We start from the raw sequence: 20909 nt of genomic DNA, 5'->3' as shown, positions 1-20909 counted from the left end.
TGGAACTATAAGTTCAATTAAACCTCTTTTTCTTCCCAATCTTGGGTCTGTCTTTAACAGCGGCGTGAAAACGGACTAATACATTTGTATTTCCTGTTTAGATGCTGTTTAATCATATTTCATGTAAGATAAATATCTGCCTATTAATGATATTACGTGCATTCAGCTGCATAAGTACCTGGACATTATTCTTGGCTGTCGTCTGTAGCTGTCCACACTTTATCAATTATCAAGCCTTGTTTTATGTACTTTGGAAATGTATCTTAAAGTTTGTTCATGTATAACCCCTCTTTGGCCTTGGCACTTTAATTTCTTTGTTACATAGGTATATTGATACAGTCAACTTAATAGGTCTGTTGTGATGATTAAATACCTTACATATAGTATGTAAATTTTACTTTTTTTTTATTTTTTTTATTTTTTGAGACAGGGCCTCACCCTGTCACCCAGGCTGGAGTGTAGTGGCATGATCTTGGCTCACTGCAGTCTCGGTCTTCTGGGCTCAAGCCATCCTCTCATCTCAGCCCCACAAAGCTGAGACTACAGGTGTGCACCACCACGCCTGGCTTAATACTTTGTATTTTTTGTAGAGATGGGGTTTGGCCATGTTGCCCAGGCTGGTCTTGAACTTCTGAGCTCAAGTGATCCTCCCGCCTTGGCCCCCCAAAATGCTGGGATTACAGGTGTGAGCCACCATGTTGGCTTGTTATGTAAATGTTACATGTTGCTGTCTAATAATAACCATATTTTACTATTACTGGCTCAGGTCACTATCGTTGCTAAACCGGGATTTCTGGAGTAACTCCAGATTGGTCTCCAGTTTTCCCTTTGCTTAGGTCCCTCCCAGTTCTCAGTCTCCTTCACTTCAGTTTGAACAGTCTAAGGTGTATGTATGACTGAATTGCTTTTACTTAAAATTCCCAAGTGGACTCCTTTTTGACATTGGAATAAAGTCTGTAAAATGTTTTGTAACATACCTTGAAGACTCCAACCATTTTCTCTAAATATTCTGCCTCTTTGTTTTCAGTTTGTGGGTGCACTGGAACAGTTCTGGCAGGAAACAAACTGTATTGGATGTGACTTTGCCAAGACAGATGGACAGTGAAGTGCTTTCTGATTCTTATAGCATGGCCATAATAATCATACTTTGTAACGATTTTAGGGAGATACTAATAGCCAGATACCCATTCTAATTATAAAAATACCTTAATCAAGCATACATAGATGCAAGAGTTTCGTGCTGTACTACATGTTTGTATAATCTCCTTGAGAAACTATTTACATTATACTTAGTAAGACCACTAAATGAGGTGGTTTGCTTCTGTGAAGTTAATTAGCCAGTTGGGGAACATCTGATGAAGATGATAACTAACTTTAAGTCTAGAATGCTCAATTTAGAGCTCTTCTTTCTAACATATATAACAGTTACATACCAAGGCTTATTGTCTGTTTAAAAAACTACAACTCTAGACTAAATGTATTAGCAACTGTTTATCTTTCTGTTCTTGGTTGCAGTAGGATATGGTTCCCTTCCATTTTATGCAAACAGGATATCAGATTATCCAGGAACAAGTTACAAAGAAGGGAAACTGGTTCCAGTACACGTCTTTGGAAGTTACCTTGTGGACCCTGAGAATGTGTTACAGGTGTGCCAAGATCCCTCCGCCCTTGTTAGCTGGTGCCTGAGTGGGGTCTTAGGTGACTAGAGTGCCTGGGCAAACAAGAGCAGCTCCATCTCCTCTTTAGAATTTGTTACGTAAACATTAAATCGAGGGTGTGCCGTGATGTGAGGAAAGTAGAAGCTCACCTGCCTGCTGCACTCACATAATAAGTGAGAGGGAGCATTTGCTACTCTGTGTCTCTACTGCCTGCCCGCCCTTCAGCCTCAGGTTACAGAAATAAATAAGTTAATTAATCCCAAGTGGGGAGAGAGCGTTTGAGGAGTATTGAAGGGAGGGGAAGGAATGGTTGGAACCTGTTCAGTCAGGAACAGATGAATAGGTCAAGCCTTATTCACTTTTAAGAAGGAAGGGATTCCTAAAGGACAAACCGCACTTGCTCTTCAGGGCGTTACAGTGAAACGTTCTTAAATCCTGAATATCACCCATTACTGGGAGGAGTGTCCTGCCCTTTGGGAAAAATAGCAAGAACTTCGAGCTCCCTCTAGAGGCCAGCAGTGATAAAAGAGCATCATAGTGGTCTGTAGGGAAATGATTGTACCTAAAGCTAAGCTGCCTTTCAGCAAGGAACTATCATTTTATAGATGTATTATCCAGTAAAATGTTTTCTTGTATTGGGAAGAAATTGGTACCTTTGAAAAGAAATTTGGGTTAATCATATTCTAATTAGCTATGGGGGACCAATTGTAAAGTTCATTTACTGTGTAGAAATACAGCTGAGAAGATCATGAAGATGGGTCATGTAACCTAACAAAATGGTATATTCTAACCATTGGAACAAACCAGATCAAGATGAGAACCTGATTTCTGTGCTGTTTTGGGCTGGAATGTTTTGACAGTAGACCCTTGATTTGAACAGAGGTAAAGGTGATCTGTAGTACCAGCTGTGTTCTCACCCACTCCTCCCCTTCATCTGAACAAAACCAGTGAGTACCAGAAGATTAATATTAGGAAATGCAAGATGCAGGCATATGTTAAAACTTCTGAGTAAGCTAACATATATAGTTTCTTAACTTTTTTAGAGCCTCAGTTTACCAAGTGATTCATCTGTTATTGCAGGATAGACATTTTAGTCATAACCATGTATGTCAAGGAGTTAGTTATGGGTTTAACCCTTTGCTGTATTTAGTCCTTTTGTTCTCAATATATTTATACTTCTTTATAGAACTCACTGAGAGAGTTCAATTCTAAAAACTTAGTATGAGGCCAGGCGCGGTGGCTCAAGCCTGTAATCTCAGCACCTTGGGAGGCCGAGACGGGCGGATCACGAGGTCAGGAGATTGAGACCATCCTGGCTAACAAGGTGAAACCCCGTCTCTACTAAAAAAAAAATACAAAAACCTAGTCGGGCGAGGTGGCAGGCTCCTGTAGTCCCAGCTACTCAGGAGGCTGAGGCAGGAGAATGGCATAAACCCGGGAGGCGGAGCTTGCAGTGAGCTGAGATCCGGCCACTGCACTCCAGCCTGGGTGACAGAGCGAGACTCCGTCTCAAAAAAAAAGAAAACTTAGTATGAACTATAGAATGACAGAGAAGTAATTTTGTGGTAATATTAATATGTAAGAGTTGCATTCCCATCAGAAATATGTGAAAGTAATTGCCCAATACCTGCACTAAGTATTGCCTCTTTCTAAAAAATCTTAATCATTGCAATGGTGTGTAGTGACATATCATTTTTCCACCTTGTAGAAATCCATCTATTATCAAAGTTTCCATGGTTACTTTTATGCATATGGCTATCACATATCTGTTACCTGGTTTCTCTTTCTGAGTTCTGGTAACTATTCCGTAATTCCTTGATTGTTTTATTTATTTTATACAAACAGGATCAAACGTGCTTTGTAGCATTTTAAAAACTCGGTGATACATTGTGGACTGTGTTCTTAGAGATCTGTTATTTTTTTTGTACTAGGCATGTGCAAGCACACATGGCCGGACAGCAGAGGAATATTTGCTAAAATAATAGTGGTTCCCTCAGAAGTGGGGCTAAGAGTGATGATTATCCTTTTTCTACAAAGTAGTTTGTGAGATTAAAAAATGAAGTTAATTTTAATTAAAAACCTATGTTACAATAATCTCATTACTACAGGTGATCTTTAAAAATCGTACTGTATATAAACACATCTGATACATAATTGGCAATTTGCATGAGTCTGCTAAATGACTCTTCCAGTGGTGGGATTTCAGGGTTTCTTACACTTTATTTTTTGTGAGTTGGTTAGTTTATAGTGATCATCATATCATTTTTTATGAGCATAATGCTATCTTAAATATTTACATATTTAGATTCCTATAAAACTTTTTAAAGTACCTTTATTGCGGTACTAATTTTAAGGTTACTAAGTAGTTGATTTAATCATTGGCTGTTCATCTTTAGCTATTTTATTGTGATTAGACAGTATGGTCTTTATAATTTGATTTCTTAGAGTTTCTCTGTGACTCGGTGTATGTATTTAATTGCATACCCTTTTAGAAGAAATGTATACTTTTAATTTGGTATAATTTTCCTGTGTGTGTATTTGTCGGTTATATTTTTTAGGTGTTTATCCCTTCTCCCTCCCAGCTCCCATCCCTGTTCCTATCCTGTCTTCTTCTACATTTTTATCAGCTCCTTATTCCTAGTAACCCTGAAATTGTAAAGTTAAAATCTGCTTTGGGCATTGGGCATAAAAATTTATGACTGTTACATTTTCACCATACCTTTTGTCTACCTACCTACATAATATAAAACCCCTTTTCCTGCTGAATTCTTTTTTAAAAAATTGGACCAGGCACTGGGGACATCATCTGTATCTATTAGGCATGGGCCAAGTATGCTAGCTATTTGGCAGTTTGCAGGACAGTTTTGAACAAGAAAAATTGTTCCATGGTCTGCATAGCTTAGAACATACTGCCAAATGTTCGTGATGCTGGAAAAGAGCTTGGTTATTTTCTAAGCCTGCAAACTTACCAAAGGTTTTTTTTCTAGAGGCCGCAATTTTTTGTACCAAGGGTTACTATGTAAATCAAGGGAAAGTTATACTTTGAAGTTTTGGGGTTTTTTAAAAGAATTCTTCAAATTTTGCAAAATCACATCACTATTGCAATGCTGCTAATGGATTTTGAGTTGTGGGTACTATATAACCGAGTAAGTCTACATTTATCACTGAACCCTTCGTGTTGAGTACTCTGCATACAGTGTCATCATGTCTTCAGTATTTACATTTAGTCATCATGTTTTCAAATAGTCCCGCCCTGCCCCTTCCCAGGACTGCAGTGATACTTACGTTAGAACACTTGATGTTATCCCACAAGTTAGGTCTTGGTTACTTTTTCTGCCTCTCTTTGCTTTATTTTGTTTTGATTATAGGGTAGTTCTTCAACTTCTTGATATTTTCCACTACAGTATTTAATCTGTTAGTCCTAGCCAGTGTATCTTTCACTTCAAATAATATGTTTTTTATTTTTAGTCACATTTTTGTCTTTCGTCTTTTATTTCTCATCATGTTGATTTATTTTTTCTTTTTTTGAGACAGTCTGGTTCTGTTGCCCAGGCTGGAGTGCAGTGGCACAATCTTGGCTTACTGCAACTTCCACCTCCCGGGTTCAAGTGACCCTCCCACGTTCAGGCAATCCTCCCACCTCAGCCTCCTGAGTAGCTGGGACTACAGCAGCACACTACTGCGTCTGGCTAATTTTTTTTTTTTTTAGTAGAGACAGGGTTTCACTACATTGGCCAGGCTGGTCTCAAATTCCTGACCTCAAGTGATTCACCCACCTCAACGCTGGGACTGCAGGCGTGAGCCACTGTGCCTGGCCCATGATTTATTCTTGATCACACGGAGCATATTTACAAAAGCTGTTTTTGGTCCGTGTCTGCTAGGAGCTTAATTCTTTCATTTTTGTCACTTCTGGCTCTGTTTCCATTGGTTTTTCTTCTGATTATGGGTTGTATTTTCCTGCTTGTTTATATTCCTGGTAATTTCAGATTGGAAACCAAACAGCGTGAATTTACATTGTAGAGTGTTGGATTTTGTTCTAGCACATAGTTAAGATACTTGGGATAGATTTGATGCTTTCCAAGGATCAAATGTTTGTTTTTAAACGTTGTTGGGACAAGTTTAGTCTTTAGTGCTGATTTAGCCTGATTACTAAGGTGTGACACTCCTGAGAACTCTACCTGCCGGTGGGGATTTCTCTTCTATGGCTGGTGGGGACCCTAATTTTTCAGAGCCCTCGTGTGTCACTTCATAGATGCCCAGATCAGTATTCAGCCAAAGATTCTAAGTGAGCTGCCTGTAGATGCCTTTTTTGGGGTACTCTGCCTTTACCTTTTAGCTGCTTTAACTTTCTGGCCTCTGGATTCTTCATAACTCTCACTATGCTATCTTGGTCCTTCCAGTCAGTAAAGCAAGAGCTATACAGGGATCACTTTCTTCTCCTTTCTAAAAGTTAACAGTTCTCCACCCCACACATCATCATTGTCCGTTGTCTGAAAAACAGTTTCATATACTCGGTTCAGTTTTCTAGTCTTTCACAGCAGGACAGTAAATTCAGGTTATCTTAACTCCTTCGTGGCCAGAAACAAGACCAGTTACCAGATTTTTAATTTTGATTTTTGTCTTTTACTTTAACCTCTTGGAAGTAGTAGTAGTAAGAATTACACTTTTTTATTGGGTACTTTTTCTGAGTACCTTTGTTTATATAGTCTTAGTGTTCTTTGTTAATTTTTGTCTTTTTACTGAAATATAACAAAAAGTAGAGGAGACTGATTACCTAGTAGAGCTTTATGGGAAGTCAAATGTTATTTGTGGAAAGGTAAGATACATTATAGCCAACTTGATAAGAGCATTTTCTTCCAGGTATGAACATTTAATTTCTTATTAGAATACTACATTGGCAGCCCCGTTTGTTTGCAGATACTTGCTCTTTACACAAATGCAGCACTTTGTGACTGTATTTGGAATACAGAATTTTAAGAGATAGTGGTTACTCATAGAATTTTCGCGAACCTCATGGTTATCTTAAGATTTATGCTATTTTGTGTTGCATGAAACAGATATTTCTGGATTTTCACTGTTCTTTATTTGCTACAGCAATGTTTAGAGTGTTTTATGAGTTTTAACCTTTTAAATTGTTACTGTTTCACTGTAAAGCCTAATCATATTGAGGGAAATAACAGAATAGGATTTGTCAGCATCTTAAGGAATGGAGCCTAGATCAGCTGTTTCAAATGACGCTTTCGGGAATCTGTAAATCTATAAATCAGATGGTTAAAAATACTTAAACAGGTCAGACTCAGTGGCTCATGCCTGTAGTCCGAATACTTTGGAAGGCTGAGGCAGGAGGATCATTTGAGGCCAGGAGTTCAAGAGCAAGCTGGCCAACATAGTGAAACCCTGTCTCTACTGAAAATACAAAAAAATTAGCTGGGTGTGGTGGTGCACACCTGTAATCCCAACTACTCAAGAGGCTGAGGCAGGGAGAATTGTTTCAACCGGGGAGGCAGAGGTTGCAGTGAGCTGAGATCGTGCCACTGCATTCCAGCCTGGGTGACAGAGCAAGACTGTCTCAAAAAAAAAAAAAAAGTACAAATTGATATCAAAGTATCTTTTGAAAAAAAGAAAAAAATACTTAAGCAATTCCTCTTAGTTGTTTCCTCCCCTCCTTTATTTTTATTTTTTAAAAACAGGCATTTACATATTGACTTGGTCTTTATGTCTTATAATTCATGCTGTAATCGTTTATTTTGCCTTAGGATACTCTTTGGTTTTCTTAAACATTTACTGAATCCTTTATTGGTTAATGCTTCATCTGTAGGGGTTACAATGTTTTCTCTTAGCCACATTAGGGGCTAGAATTTAGAATGTGTATCACCCAATGCCTTGAATGTAGCAGGTGCTGAATAAATATTTAGAAGTTTGATTATAGGGACAGGCAGTAACTGTAATGTGGTCATTAATAAGTAGTATAAAGTTGATGTTGTTTGGCTCTAAATATTTTACTTGACACAGACATTTTGACAGTGAAAAAGAGGCAATAAACTGAATATTTACACATTATCCCTTTTATTCATCATCCAGAGATTTATAGAATTCTGTGCTGCCACCTTATCCCTATGGTGCTAAATTTGAACCCCGAGTCTGACAGTTGATCACTGTGTGATTTTTCTTAGGCAGGTTATACATTCAAAATGATATGCATATTACAGTGATGTTATAAGGATTAAGAGAATAAATGCCCACTTAGCACAGTGTTTGGCACATTTTGGTTGTAACCTCTCTATATGCTTTGGCATTAGTTTGATATGACTTTGTGTTATTTTAATGCCGGTATCCAGTTAATATAAAGCAGAGTTTGGCAAACATTTTCTGCAAAGGGCCAGATAGTAAATATTTTCAGTCTGTGCCGTCTATTCAACTTACGGGCATGGCTGAGTTCCAATAAAGCATTATTTACAAAAACAGGTGGTGGGCCATGGTTTTCCAACCTGTGACTAGAGGTTACTTTTGTATTTCTTTGTCTTTTTTGTGTGTTTTTGTTGCTGTTTTCATTTGACAGCTTTGGTACAATGTATTTCTTAACTATTGAGTATTTCAAATACCTTCAGCTGTATTAAAAAATTATATAGGTAATACAGTTATAACCCTCTTTGCACTAACTTTGATTAATTTCTTTCAAATCACTTGAGACATAGTCCTCAAGCGAAATTATGAAATCAAAGAGAGATTCCATAAAGTACCTCACAACACAAGAGCTGAGGTATTTAGAGAATGCCAAGGCTACTAATAATTTAGTCATTTAATGGATAGTAATTATTAATTGCACCCATTTATATATACTATTTGCATTTCCCCTTGCTAAGTTTTATCCTGAGAGTTACATTTTTGAACCTTTGGCTGTATGTGTTCTGTTCTGTTTATTATAGTACATAAGAAACAGCAGATAGGTGACAAGAAGGAAATGGCCTTAGGAAGTGAAAACCGACCAATGACACTGTTGTCATTCCCACTACCAATTGCTCTTCCACTCACAAAAGAAAGCAGTTATTTCACCTTCTAAGAGTGAAACTTGCCTGGTTGCTGACAGTTTAGAAAGAGGAGGTGGAAAAAGTCCGAATTTCATGCTGTATCATTACCAATCCCTTGGTTTGCATTAGTAGTGTATAAATAAAATTTAAGAACATTACAGTACTTTTTTTAACAAAAAATATTATGCCTTTTAAATACTGCCTTTATGTTGCACAATTTGGAAATCAATGTGTGTCTAAAATTGCTGGGTTGACTTAATGCATAGTAGGGCAGTGGACTAATATTCTGAAAGGTCCTCCTTTTTATTAACTATCAGAATTTCTTTTATAAGATTAATACAGGCATTTTTCATTGTAAAATAGCATTGTAATTGGTCATAGGACAGATTCTTTTCCTTTTAAGGAAGATTCTTTTGTTCTTTGACATTTTCGTGGCGGTGGTTTGTGAGAAGATAACTCAACTGAGGTACTATATACTAAGCCACGTACAAATTCAGTATGATAGCTCTGACAGTGATGTCAGTTTTTGCTTTTAAAAGACATGATAGAGTGCATTGTTTAAAGGTGCAGAATTCCCTTAGTTCCAGCGTTCTTGGGTTTGCAATAAAAGTCAGTATCCAGCTGGACGCGGTGGCTCAAGCCTGTAATCCCAGCACTTTGGGAGGCCGAGGCAGGCGGATCACGAGGTCAGGAGATTGAGACCATCCTGGCGAACACTGTGAAACCCCGTCTCTACTAAAAATACAAAAAAATTAGCCAGGCGTGGTGGCGGGCGCCTGTAGTCCCAGCTACTCAGGAGGCTGAGGCAGGAGAATGGCGTGAACCCGGGAGGTAGAGATTGATTGCAGTGAGCCAAGATCGCGTGACTGCACTCCAGCCTAGGCGGCAGAGCGAGACTCCATCTCAAAAAAAAAAAAAAAAAAAGGCAGTATCCACTCTGTAATGTTTTAGACTTGTGCTGTCCAGTCTGGTAGCCGCTAGCTACATATGGGTATCAGAACATGAGAAGAATATTTTCTAAAACCTGGATACCAGTATTTAGCCAGCCCTGTTTAAGTATAGCATGAAATGGTACCCCTGTTTGCAGGACTGTGCTTCCTCACTTTTTGCATGACATGGCATTCCTAAAAAGCAGTGATGTTTGTGTGGCCCACTGGGATACACAGCGGAGGGTGCTTATAACTAGGGCTTACAGATCTGGGTGCTCTGCAGCACCAGGCAAGACCGTACCCCATTCTTGGCACGCCAGTATGCAGTGGCACATATGGTACAAAGCTGCTTCAGAGTGCTCCCTATAACTCATTCCTGGATGTTTTTCTTGGTCTATGAGTGGAATTTGAATGCATTCTCCCTCCTTATTTCATCATTTTTATATGTCATATTCCCAGTGAGACTGTGAGACATTGGCATTTCACAACTTAGAAAGCCTTTCAAAGCATCATCCATAAACTTAGAGATTTAGTGAGTAACTGTATATATGATCTTTCTTCTCTTTTGTTTAAGGGAGAAAGGAGGAAGGAACACCATGATGTGGTGATATATTTAAATTCTGTTTTACAAACCAGGAAAATACTTTTCCTACCAGAAATATGGTTACATTAAATATATGCAGTATAAAAATCTCAGCAAGGAGACCATGAATCTGTCCATCTACCCCTCCCCAAAATAAAATTACACTGTTCAGATAAAAAGTGACTTGGTTGGCTGTTCCTAAAACTTTCTGTTTATTGGCTTTTGGCAAGATAAATAGTAACAAGCACCAGTGTCTTAAGAAAATCTAAAAATTGGTAATCCATTCACCCAGTATTTATTTCCCTCAAGGATTTTATAGTGAGTTGACTTTTATGGTGTAAATCTTGGGTTCTTGTCCCTTTCCTGATGTCCAGCCACTTGTTGTTTGGGCCAGTTGTTTCTAGGATTCCTCACCCTTACACAAGGGCCCCTCTTAAAATTCTTTACCCTTGCTACAAAACTAGTTCACTGCTAAACACATACCACATCACTTTACGCTAAAAATGTCATCATAAAATAATTGTTCCTGCCATAAGAAGTGATACATTATTGGAGCAAATGTCTTGTTTCTGTTGCATCTTGCAATCAAGTCTTTTTCTTCTCCCCACACACCCTTCACCTTTCTCTTCCATTCGCATGTTCAGTGATTACATTATAACTGGTTGTGTGAGTCCTGTCTTCAGTTTGGAATATTGTACCTACTGCTTTATTACTTGATTCTTGTTCTGTCTTATAATAAAATAGATAAGGGCCAGGTGTTGTGTTTTGTGGTTCATGCCTGTAATCCCAGCACTTTGGGAGGTTAAGGCAGGAGGATCGCTTGACGCCAAGAGTTCAAAACCAGCCTGGGCAACGTGGCAACACCCTGTCTATAAAAAATAAAAAAAATTAGACTGCCATGGTGGTCCACACCTGTAGTCCCAGCTACTTGGGGAGCTGATATGGGAAGATTGCTTGAACTTGGGAGGTCAAGGCTGAGGTGAGGTGTGATTGAACTACTGCATTCCAGCCGGGGCGGCAACAAAGCAAAACCCCATCTCAAAAAATAATAAATTGGCGTGGGATGTGCCTTCCCACCCCACCCCTCAGTCTCAAATCTCAGTTGTTTTACTGTAATGCTGTCCTTACTGACTTAATCATCTCTAGGTTTTCTGTATTTGGTTCACTTAAGGAATATTAAGGTTTCTTCCTTAGTAGAAATTGAGCCCAGCTAGGTATGGTGGCTCTTGCAAACTACTTCCCACAGTTTGGAAGGCTGAGGTGGGAGGATCACTGGAAGCCATTAACTCGAGACTACCCTGAGCAACATAGCAAGACCCTGTCTCTACAAAAAATTTTTAAAAATTAGCCAGGCGTGGTGGTGCAGGCCTGTAGTACCAGCTATTCAAGAGACTGAGGTGGGAGGATCACTTGAGCCCAGGAGTTTGACGTGATTGCGCCACTGCACTCCAGCCTGGTAAACAGGCCTTTTTTTTTTTTTTTTTTTTTTTTAAATCCTGCACCAAACCTACTCATCCCATCTAACTTTTACTGCTTAGCAGAGAGCATAGTCAGGCTAGTCATGCCATGGTCAATGACATCTCCCTTACTAAGTGATAGTTGTAACAGCTCATCAACCTGATGAGGAGTTGTGGTTAATTTAAGTGGATGCAACAACTTGGACCTGGGAAAGGGATAAAATAAGTAATGGGCAGCTTGGGCCATTATTCCACTGAGTTGAACAGGAGAATGTGTCTGGTATTGGTTTCAGATGTGAGCATTTCACCAAACTGAGAGCATGTTCTAGAGATCAAAGATAGGTATTTTTGGTACAGCATGGTTTTATATTCAAGTTAACTAGTTCATTCGATGGTTAGGCTAAAAAACAGCAAATTATAATGCTCTAGGGAAAATTGAGCTGTACTTACGAGAAAGAATTTGTGTCTTCAGAGTGTCTGTGTGAGGGATTTGAATTTAAAGATAATCTTGACTCTGTATGTTTGTATTCTTTGATTTTAAAGCCTAACACTCAAATAAAATTTGATTCAGTATTTTTTGTCTGCTACTCTTTGCTCCTACTTATCTCCCCAAGTTGTACTCTAATGTGCTTTAAGTACAGGGACTTTGTATATTTTTAATCCTTTATTTGCTGTAGAAGTCAGTAGTACAGTACAGAACTCCTAATCAAACGACTTCTCAGTACTTACTGGTGTTTGCTTTACTTACTAGCCTGGTATATTCAGTTTTACGCCTTGTGCGTTAGGTAAGCAGTGAACACATTAAGTTTATTCTTTCCTGGTAACCACTGTGGTGTAGCCAGGGGTTTTTTAACCTGGTGGTGAGGTGTTGTCCAAACAGTCTGAGATAATATGCATATTTTTATGAGCACTTAAATATGTACAATTTCATGGGAGAGCAATTGTAACTTTTGGTAGATTCTGAAAGAGTTCAAAAAGATTAAATGCCTTGGACCTAAACAATGGAGGAAGCAAAGAAACCTTTTCAAAATCTGGACTTTAAAAAATTGCTAAAAGAAAATTATGAAATGCAGTGCTGGATAGGTTATTGGTAAAATACATGTCAGTAAATTTAAAATTTTAAAGTATATATATTGTCAGATTCTTAAATTCTTAACAGTGAACTACTGTAGACCAGAGGATGGCTGTTCTTTTATAAAACTGACTTATTTTAAATGCATATGATAGGGGCTTTTCTAATTCAGCTTAACTTGTTAATAACACAATAATGAATTGTACCGTGTTATTGCTTTATCTTATGCCCATTTCTGTAATTTAGACTTTTTTTCCTTAGGAAAAGTGCTCTAGTGTGAAAAAGCAAGAAAAAAAACCTGACAGTTTTATTTGATTGTGACTGTGAAGTCAGCACTGAGTTGTTAGAATCCATGTGACATGCCTGATCCTAGTGGCCCTGTAGTATGGGGGAGCTGGAGGAGCCGTGCACATTGAAGGCACATAGCACGAAGCATTTCTGCTATCAAAAAGCGGGATTCATTTGCAAACATTTGTTTGAAGCCACAGTTTTGAATTTATGACTTAAAATGCCATCTGAAAGTATTTATACATTTAAAATTCCTTCCCCTTGTTAGTAATATTAGCAGGATGATGTTTAAGGGTGCTATCAGAATGTTTCACAAATTGTTGATTTCTTTGCATTCACAAATTTAGTGAAATATTAATAAGCTATTATTATTTGTTGTATTCTCTGCTAAAATAGTTTCATACTGGTTTATTCGGAGGAGAATTTTTTTAGTGGATCAAAATATGAAAGAACTTTAGATTCATGTTATTTCTGATGGGTGGTTGATGTACTTCAAAGATATACTTCATAGACTTGGAATGTTTGAAAAACATGCTAAGTTCTGAAACTAGTGAGTCAGGAAAAAAAACTAATACTTTTTTGTTTTGTCTCAATTATACAGCAGATATAATTTCTACAGTAGAATTTAATCATTCTGGAGAATTACTAGCAACAGGAGATAAAGGTGGTAGAGTCGTCATCTTTCAACAGGAGCAGGAGGTAAGTGTTTAAAGTTTATTGGCTAAATTTCAGTTTGATCGTGGGACTAGAGCTTGGGTTGCACTGGAGAATCTCATCAGAGGATGTTGGAATTATTAAAGAAGTGTGTGTTTATTGAATACAATGTCCAATGTATAGACAGCTCTGGTTCTCTTAGCTTTGTATGTGTGCATGTGTGTACATGAGCGTATGTTGTTTTGGTTTAAAAACATAACACTAATTGTAAAAATACTTGATTAGAGAAGGGGGTGGAAAGTGATGGAATAATCCAAGATTTTAACGGTTTTGAAGTCTTGGCCCTTCATTATAATTTTTCCTTTAAAACTCCGTAAAGCAAAGTTGCTTTGACTTCTTCTCAATGCTTGGTTTACTTTGTACAATTGAGGGGTGAGAGGCTAGTTTAAAGAAAAAGCAGCTCAATTTTTTTGATGTCAGTTCATACTAATACTGTTACAATGATTTAAATGTAAAGGTTTAAATGACAGTTGCATGTACATGCATGTAAAGTAACTTAAAAGTGAAGTGCTATCTTTTTGAAGAAAGAGAAAATTGCAGAATCTGTAATTAAAGTGGGCTTTTGTTTTGTTTTTCTTACAACTTAGGCACACTTCTAAATTTAATTGACCAGATTTCTCACTAAAAATTTTTTGCTAAACAAAATTTGTCACACTTGGTTTTTTCTTATTCATTCTCTCCTCCCATTTGTAGATCAGAGTTTAACCATTAAAATCAGTTGTTTTGAAACATTCTGCCCCTATTTATAATATATTTAAAAAGTTTAAAGTAATGTGGATAAATTGCAGGGTTTTACAAATACATGTCTAAATCATAACACGGAGTTAGGTTTTAAAGGATTGTGAAATTCCTTAAATAAGCAAAGAATCTAGTAATAATACTACTACTTTGCACTTCTATAGCGCCTTTGACCTGAGGATCTCAAAGTGCTTTACAAACACTAATGAATTAATCCTCACAACACCCCAGTGAGGTAGGTAATTTAATTTTAAAAGAAATGGTTAATAGTGTCTGATTAGAAGATGCACAAACACTAAATATGTCTTTTATTATTTATTTTTTTTTTTGGTTGGAAGAAAATATGAAAATAAGAGTCAAGCTTTGCTTGACAAAGGATGGTCTCGTGGGAAGGGGGGAGCTAAATCAGTTTTCTGTTTTTAAGTAGCCAAAAACTTGACCATAAGAATCTTGACATACTTAGAGTTGACATGGAAGCTTACATTAGAATTTCATTATAATTTCCCTTTATTTACTAACGGGAAAGCCAAGATATAAATAGATTACTTTATTACTTAGTGGCAGAACTAACAAGCAGAACCCAGAACTTTTGACATGTCGTTTTTCAGTGTTCTTTGCTGTTTTTCATGCTGGGTAACCAAAATGTGAATGTTTTTATCTAGAGTTTAGAGCAGACCTTTCCATAGGTGTTCTCTGCCCTTGAATGTATTTTTTCCTGAAAGTTAATGACTCCACACTTTACTTTTATTTTAAAGAAAAGTGTTTGAGAAAAACTTGTAAAAATTGATTTTGCCCTAGGCATAACATTCTGAGGGTTTCAGAAGTCTTCATTTTTAATGAGGGCATTGTGTCATTGTCACAAATATAAGTTTGTCAACTAAAAGCTAATTTGGAAGTATTTTACCTGAGAATGATGTCATTTTCATCTCCTGTGGTCGTCGTTGTCCAAGTCAAAATCAAGTGTGGGAAAAAATGGCTGAAAATTTTTTTAATTGAGGGAAATGTTTGCTTTAATATGGGTTTAGTAATGTAGTCAGAGTATTAGTATTTAGTATTTTCCTAAAGGCTGTTAGTAATACATTAATTTGGAATTAAAGGTCTAACATATAGTTACTGAAATTGCTCATTTTACTTGTATTAGAAAATAAGACAAAATTAAAGATAATCATTTCCCATGATTCTTTTCTGAAATCCCACTGAAGATTCTAAAGTGCTAGTATTTTAAATACATATTCTTGTAAGGAGAAATGAGCAGAATAACTTTCTGAGAAGGGCCATTGGTAGGAAAAAACAGGACTTCCTTTTCGTGTGTCTCATTCTTCTTAACCATATTTAAGAATTCAAAATGGAGAGTTTTGTAAAAACTCAGTAACATGTCTTTTGAGAATTACTTAGTGGTGTAAATATCAGTATGTTTTTAAATGATAAAGTAAGGATGATGATGGTGATTGACTTTTCACTCCTGAAACTTGATCTTGACTATGAATTTGGTGTGTTTTGCCTATTTAATTTTCTACATTTTAAAGCCCTGTCTTATATTAGAGCTTCTAATAAATAGTGTTGTCTTCAGGATCTATGTCACTGGTCATAAATATGTATACTTTGCACTTAGAGGCACCTTTATTTCAATACCTAATGTAATTGGATGAGATTTTATGAATTCACATCTATGTGTCTATAAGATAGTGTTACAGTTTGAAAAGTGAAAAATAGTCTTTTCCTAATTTGTAGATAAAATCTCAGAAAAAATTATTTAACAAAGTTATATTACTTCATTTAGTAGCAAAAATCAGATTAGGATTTGGGGGTCTGATTTGCAATCCAACTATTATATGTTCATTCCAGAGTACACTGGTGTCTAATGTTTCTTAGACTCTGATAATGGTGCTAGCCTTGTTTGCAGAACACACTGGCATTTGATCTTTTGTAGCTTTATTCTCTTACATAGTGGCAGGGTTTCTTCTTAAACTTGACTTTACTGGGGACCAAAATATCTCCACCCACTCGTTTTTTTTGTCTTTACTTGGAAGAAGAAAAGATCATATAACAGCAGCAGAGAACTTGGCACGTCAAACTTTGACATCTGTAAACCTTCATGTCTGCCTCATTCATTTTACCCTTCAGAAGTAGCTAGTCTCCTTGCTGTGATCCAGGCGGGGTATCTGTGTCCTCTTGCTGCCTGTCCATTTATTCCCCAGTCATAACATGAAGAAACTGAGTAGTCATTCAGAGGCTCTTCATTTGGTTTGAGTGTATTTCAGACTGATAATTGTTGAATATTTTTAGCGTCATTTAATAGCATTTTTTATAACTAATATATTTGTATAGGTATTCTGCTACACAGAATCTCTGTTGTAGAATCAGAGCACCTAAAGAACTTTAGGCACAAAAGTAAAGTGATTTTCCTGATGTAATCACAGCTATCATGTGGTCAGTACGAGTCTGAAATTCTGATAACAAATCCAGTGTTCTTTATAGCATGATCTGCTATAAGTGACCCATGTTATTTTTACAGCTTCTAATAGCTTTTGACAGCAAAGTGAATGATAGGGTATATTCTTTTTGTTAATGAAAATATTAATACAGGGTTTTGAAGGGAAGTCCGAACATCTATTAAAGTGGATAATGATGTTCTCTAGGTTTTAGGGATTTTTGTTGTTTCCATGGGTGCTGAAATCAGGTGATTAGCGGTTGTCAAAGTAGCTGGTTTCCTACTGACTTTGGGTTGTTCAGACCTTCAGTTTCTCTGAGACTTTGTGATGTACCCTGTAAGGTAGTGTGGGGGCATGGGTGCTGGGTTAAAGGGACAGCTAAGGCGTAAGGTGAGGAGGGAGGTTGTACCTCTTTCCACTTCTTTTTAATAATCTTTCTAGATTGGTATGGGGCCTTTGATTTTTGTTTTCTAGGGCTACTGGTAGGTTTCTTGGATTTCCTACCCTCTGGCTTTTTTTTGTTCTTAATGTGGTATTCCCAAAACTCCTTAACAGGGTACAGAAGAAACCTTAAAAAGCATGATTTTCACAAAAGAATGGATAGTATTGTTAATATGATGGTATTCTCTTCCTAAATTATATAGGGTTCAAAATGTTTGCATGTATTTAAAATGCAGATTTCTGGGTTGGGGGTCACGGCTGATGCCTGTAATCCCAACACTTTGGGAGGCTGAGGCGGGTGGATCACTTGAGGGCAGGCTGGCCAACATGGTGAAACCCTGTATCTAATAAAAATACAAAAATTATCTGAGCCTGGTGACACATGCCTGTAATCCCAGCTGCGTGACTAAAGTATGAGGATCACTTGAACCCGGGAGGCAGAGGTTGCAGTGAGCCGAGATGGTGCCTTTGCACTCCAGCCTGGGAGACGGAGTGAGATTCTGTCTCAAAAAATAATAAAAACAAATAAATAAAATGCAGATTTCTATCCTGCTCCTCAAGAATGTGTATGTATATGGTGCGTTCATAGAATGTAAGAGCTAAAATTTATAGGGCTTTCTAGGGATTCTTAACTTTTTTTGTTGTTGCTGTCCCACGAATTCCTTTGATAGCCTGGCAAATCCTGTAGACTTCTCAGAATGTTTTTTGTTTTGTTTTGTTTTGTTTTTGAGACGGAGTCTTGCTCTGTCGCCCAGGCTGGAGTGCAGTGGCACGATCTCAGCTCACTGCAACCTCCGCCGCCAGGGTTCAAGCAATTCTCCTGCCTCAGCCTCCTGAGTAGCTGGGACTACAGGTGCACACCACCACATCTGGCTAATTTTTGTATTTTTTGTAGAGATGGGTTTTCACCATGTTGTCCAGGATGGTGTCGATCTCCTGACCTCATGATCCACCCAACTCTGCCTCCCAAAGTGCTGGGATTACAGGCATGAGCCACCGTTCCCTGCCAGAATGTTTTAATTGCATAAAATATTTAAGATCATAAAGGTTGAAATAATTTACCAAAATACTCATAATTGAGTAATGTATAAGTGGATGACAGCTGGATTATGATCTTAAAATGTCATTTATGTGTGACAAAGTCACAAGAATTGCTAATACTGTATGCAGTTTGTTACCTGTGCCCATAATCAAAAGAAATGCTGAAATTCAACTGGAAGTTAGTGAAAATGAATGTGTACATTCTCTGCCCTCCCCCACGCCCCGCCCCCATCCAGGCTTACAAAATCCCTGGGTTCTGTCGTTGGACCCTTGTGTCCATGAGCCCCCAAGTTATAACCCCTGGTAGTGCAGTTTCCTTTTGCCAGCTGGGGGCCCAGATACCAGATTACCCATCCAAAGTCATACAGTTAATAGGGAAGTGATCCCCTACTGCAGAAGCCACATATTCTGATTTCCACCCCATGGCTTTGCACACTCTGACCTGGATATAGTAGCAGCAGTTTATGTGCTAGGCCCTCTGCCAGAATCCCTAAATCTTACTTAATTGTCACAGCAAAGTAACAAAGATGTTTGTTATGTTTACTATATCTCGATGTATTACAAATTTATAAATAAAATGAGACTTAGAGAGGATACATGAACATTTCCAAGATCACCGTGCTAGGTAAGTGGGTAAAAGCTAATTTTGTATAAATTGAGATGAGTATTCACAGTGCTGGCTGTTGATTTTAAAATGAAAAAAACCTTTAATCCTGTTTGGTGTAATGAGCCTAATTGTTAAAAATCACCCAGGAAAATCAGTCTCATTAGTTTATACCTAATGAGGAAAGTACATGATCTTTAGACTTTTTGACATGAGCTATTAGTGAGTGATCTGTTTTCTGTCATAGGCATTAGAGGGGAAAATGGACTGAGAGTTGAACGAACAGCCTTGGTTCTAGTCCTGGTATTCATTCATGCATTTGCCCAGCCATCTCTTCTTGTTCAGCCTAATTTTAGTGTCCAGATTTCTCTCCAGACTGCCATCAGATTCTTGTCAGCTACCTGTTAATCTTTTGGGGCTCCTTAGGGTATTACATTTTCCAAAAGCAAAATGTCATGTATTTTAAATATTTAAAATACCTGCTCAGTGGGTACCTAATTTTACCCATTGAGCAGACATCCGAATTAACCGTATTTCTTGTACAGGTTGAGTATCCCTTATCTGAAATGCTCGGAACCAGAAGTGTTTCAAATTTCAGATGTTTTTGGATTTTGGAATTTGCGCATGTACATAATGAGATATATTTGGGGTGGGAACCAAGCCCTGAACACAAAATTCATTTGTTTCATATACACCTTATACACATGACCTGCAGGTTATTAAATTATTTTAAAAAATTTAAATAATTTGTGCATGAAACAGTTTGGACTGTGACCCATCACATGAGGCTAGGTGTGAAATTTTCTGAAATTTTCCACTTGTGGTGTCATGTTGACAGTAAAAAGTTTCGAATTGTGGAGCATTTTGGGTTTCAGATTTTCAGATTAGATATGCTCAACCTGTCCCCAAGAAATTCTCCACCAAAAACAACTCCAAATCTATGAAATTAATAATGCCCAGTGATTTTGGAATTAATTACTAAATTAATTAATAAATTTGGAATTTATTTACCTTTCCGAAATCCTTCTTCCCCTGCTCTCCCTAGCCTCACACATATAAAACATTTCATTGTATTCTTCTTCTTAATAATTTTTCCCTCTTAATTATAAATTCATTATGCTCGATGTAGATAATTTAGTAAATATGGATAAATGACAAAGAATGCATGTATAACTCCGCCAAACAAAAATAAGAACTTTTGGTATATACCGAAGGCATGTCTTTCTAAATATCTGATTATAAATGTAGGGTTGTATGATTTTTTTTCTCACATACTGTATAGTGAATACCTTTTCATGTCATTAAATTTTCTGAATAATCATCTCTGTAATGACATGACATGACATAATTGTTTATTTGATCTCATCTCTATTGTTAAATTCCTAGATTGTTTATTTCTGCTTCTTTTTTCAGGGTCGGGAGGTGAGAGACTGCACCTTTGCGGTTACTATGTTTTTCCCTCTTTCTAAAGAAATAAAAGTAGCAACTTGGTGATTGAAAATACATTATTTCATTGGATTTTGGTTTTACTTTACCCTTTAATACTCCCAATAATTAAAGCATCTTGTTCTATGCCGTCTTTTTCTAGTAGTGTATTTACTGAATTTGGATGGGCCACATGTTGTGAGAGAGGGCATCACCTCTTCTTCTCAGGCATTATGTTTTTCAGCTTTGTTGAATGGCTGCCTTTAAATTTTATTTTACTTTTTGTTTTTCTGCCCACAGGTTATTTAAACATTCTTTTGTTCCCTTTTAAATTTATTATTTAGTTAGACTTTATTACCCTAAATCATGTGATAAAGTGATTTTCTTCTCTTCCACCTTCCCCACCCATTCTCAGATTGCCAGGCAGGTTATTGTTGTTGTTGTTGTTAGTAGTAGTAGTAGTAGTAGTAGTAGTAGTAGTAGTAGTAGTAGTAGTAGT

The 20909-nt window shown here is 37.3% G+C and overlaps 1 protein-coding gene across 1 annotated transcript in view; it reads left to right on the top strand.

Annotated features, from left to right (window-relative positions):
- Positions 1–20909, top strand: part of PPP2R2A (protein phosphatase 2, regulatory subunit B, alpha) — an 81006-nt gene that overhangs the window by 34325 nt on the left and 25772 nt on the right. The window contains exon 3 of the mRNA XM_011962590.1: positions 13617–13714. Coding sequence (XP_011817980.1) covers positions 13617–13714 — 98 coding nt within the window. The remainder of the gene's footprint in view (positions 1–13616; positions 13715–20909) is intronic.

Source organism: Colobus angolensis, unplaced genomic scaffold (assembly GCF_000951035.1).
Source record: "Colobus angolensis palliatus isolate OR3802 unplaced genomic scaffold, Cang.pa_1.0 Scaffold6, whole genome shotgun sequence".
In the NCBI taxonomy this organism is placed as follows: Eukaryota; Metazoa; Chordata; class Mammalia; order Primates; family Cercopithecidae; genus Colobus; species Colobus angolensis.
The sequence above is the reverse complement of the archived record's forward strand: the minus strand, read 5'-3'. Positions and strand labels throughout refer to the sequence as shown.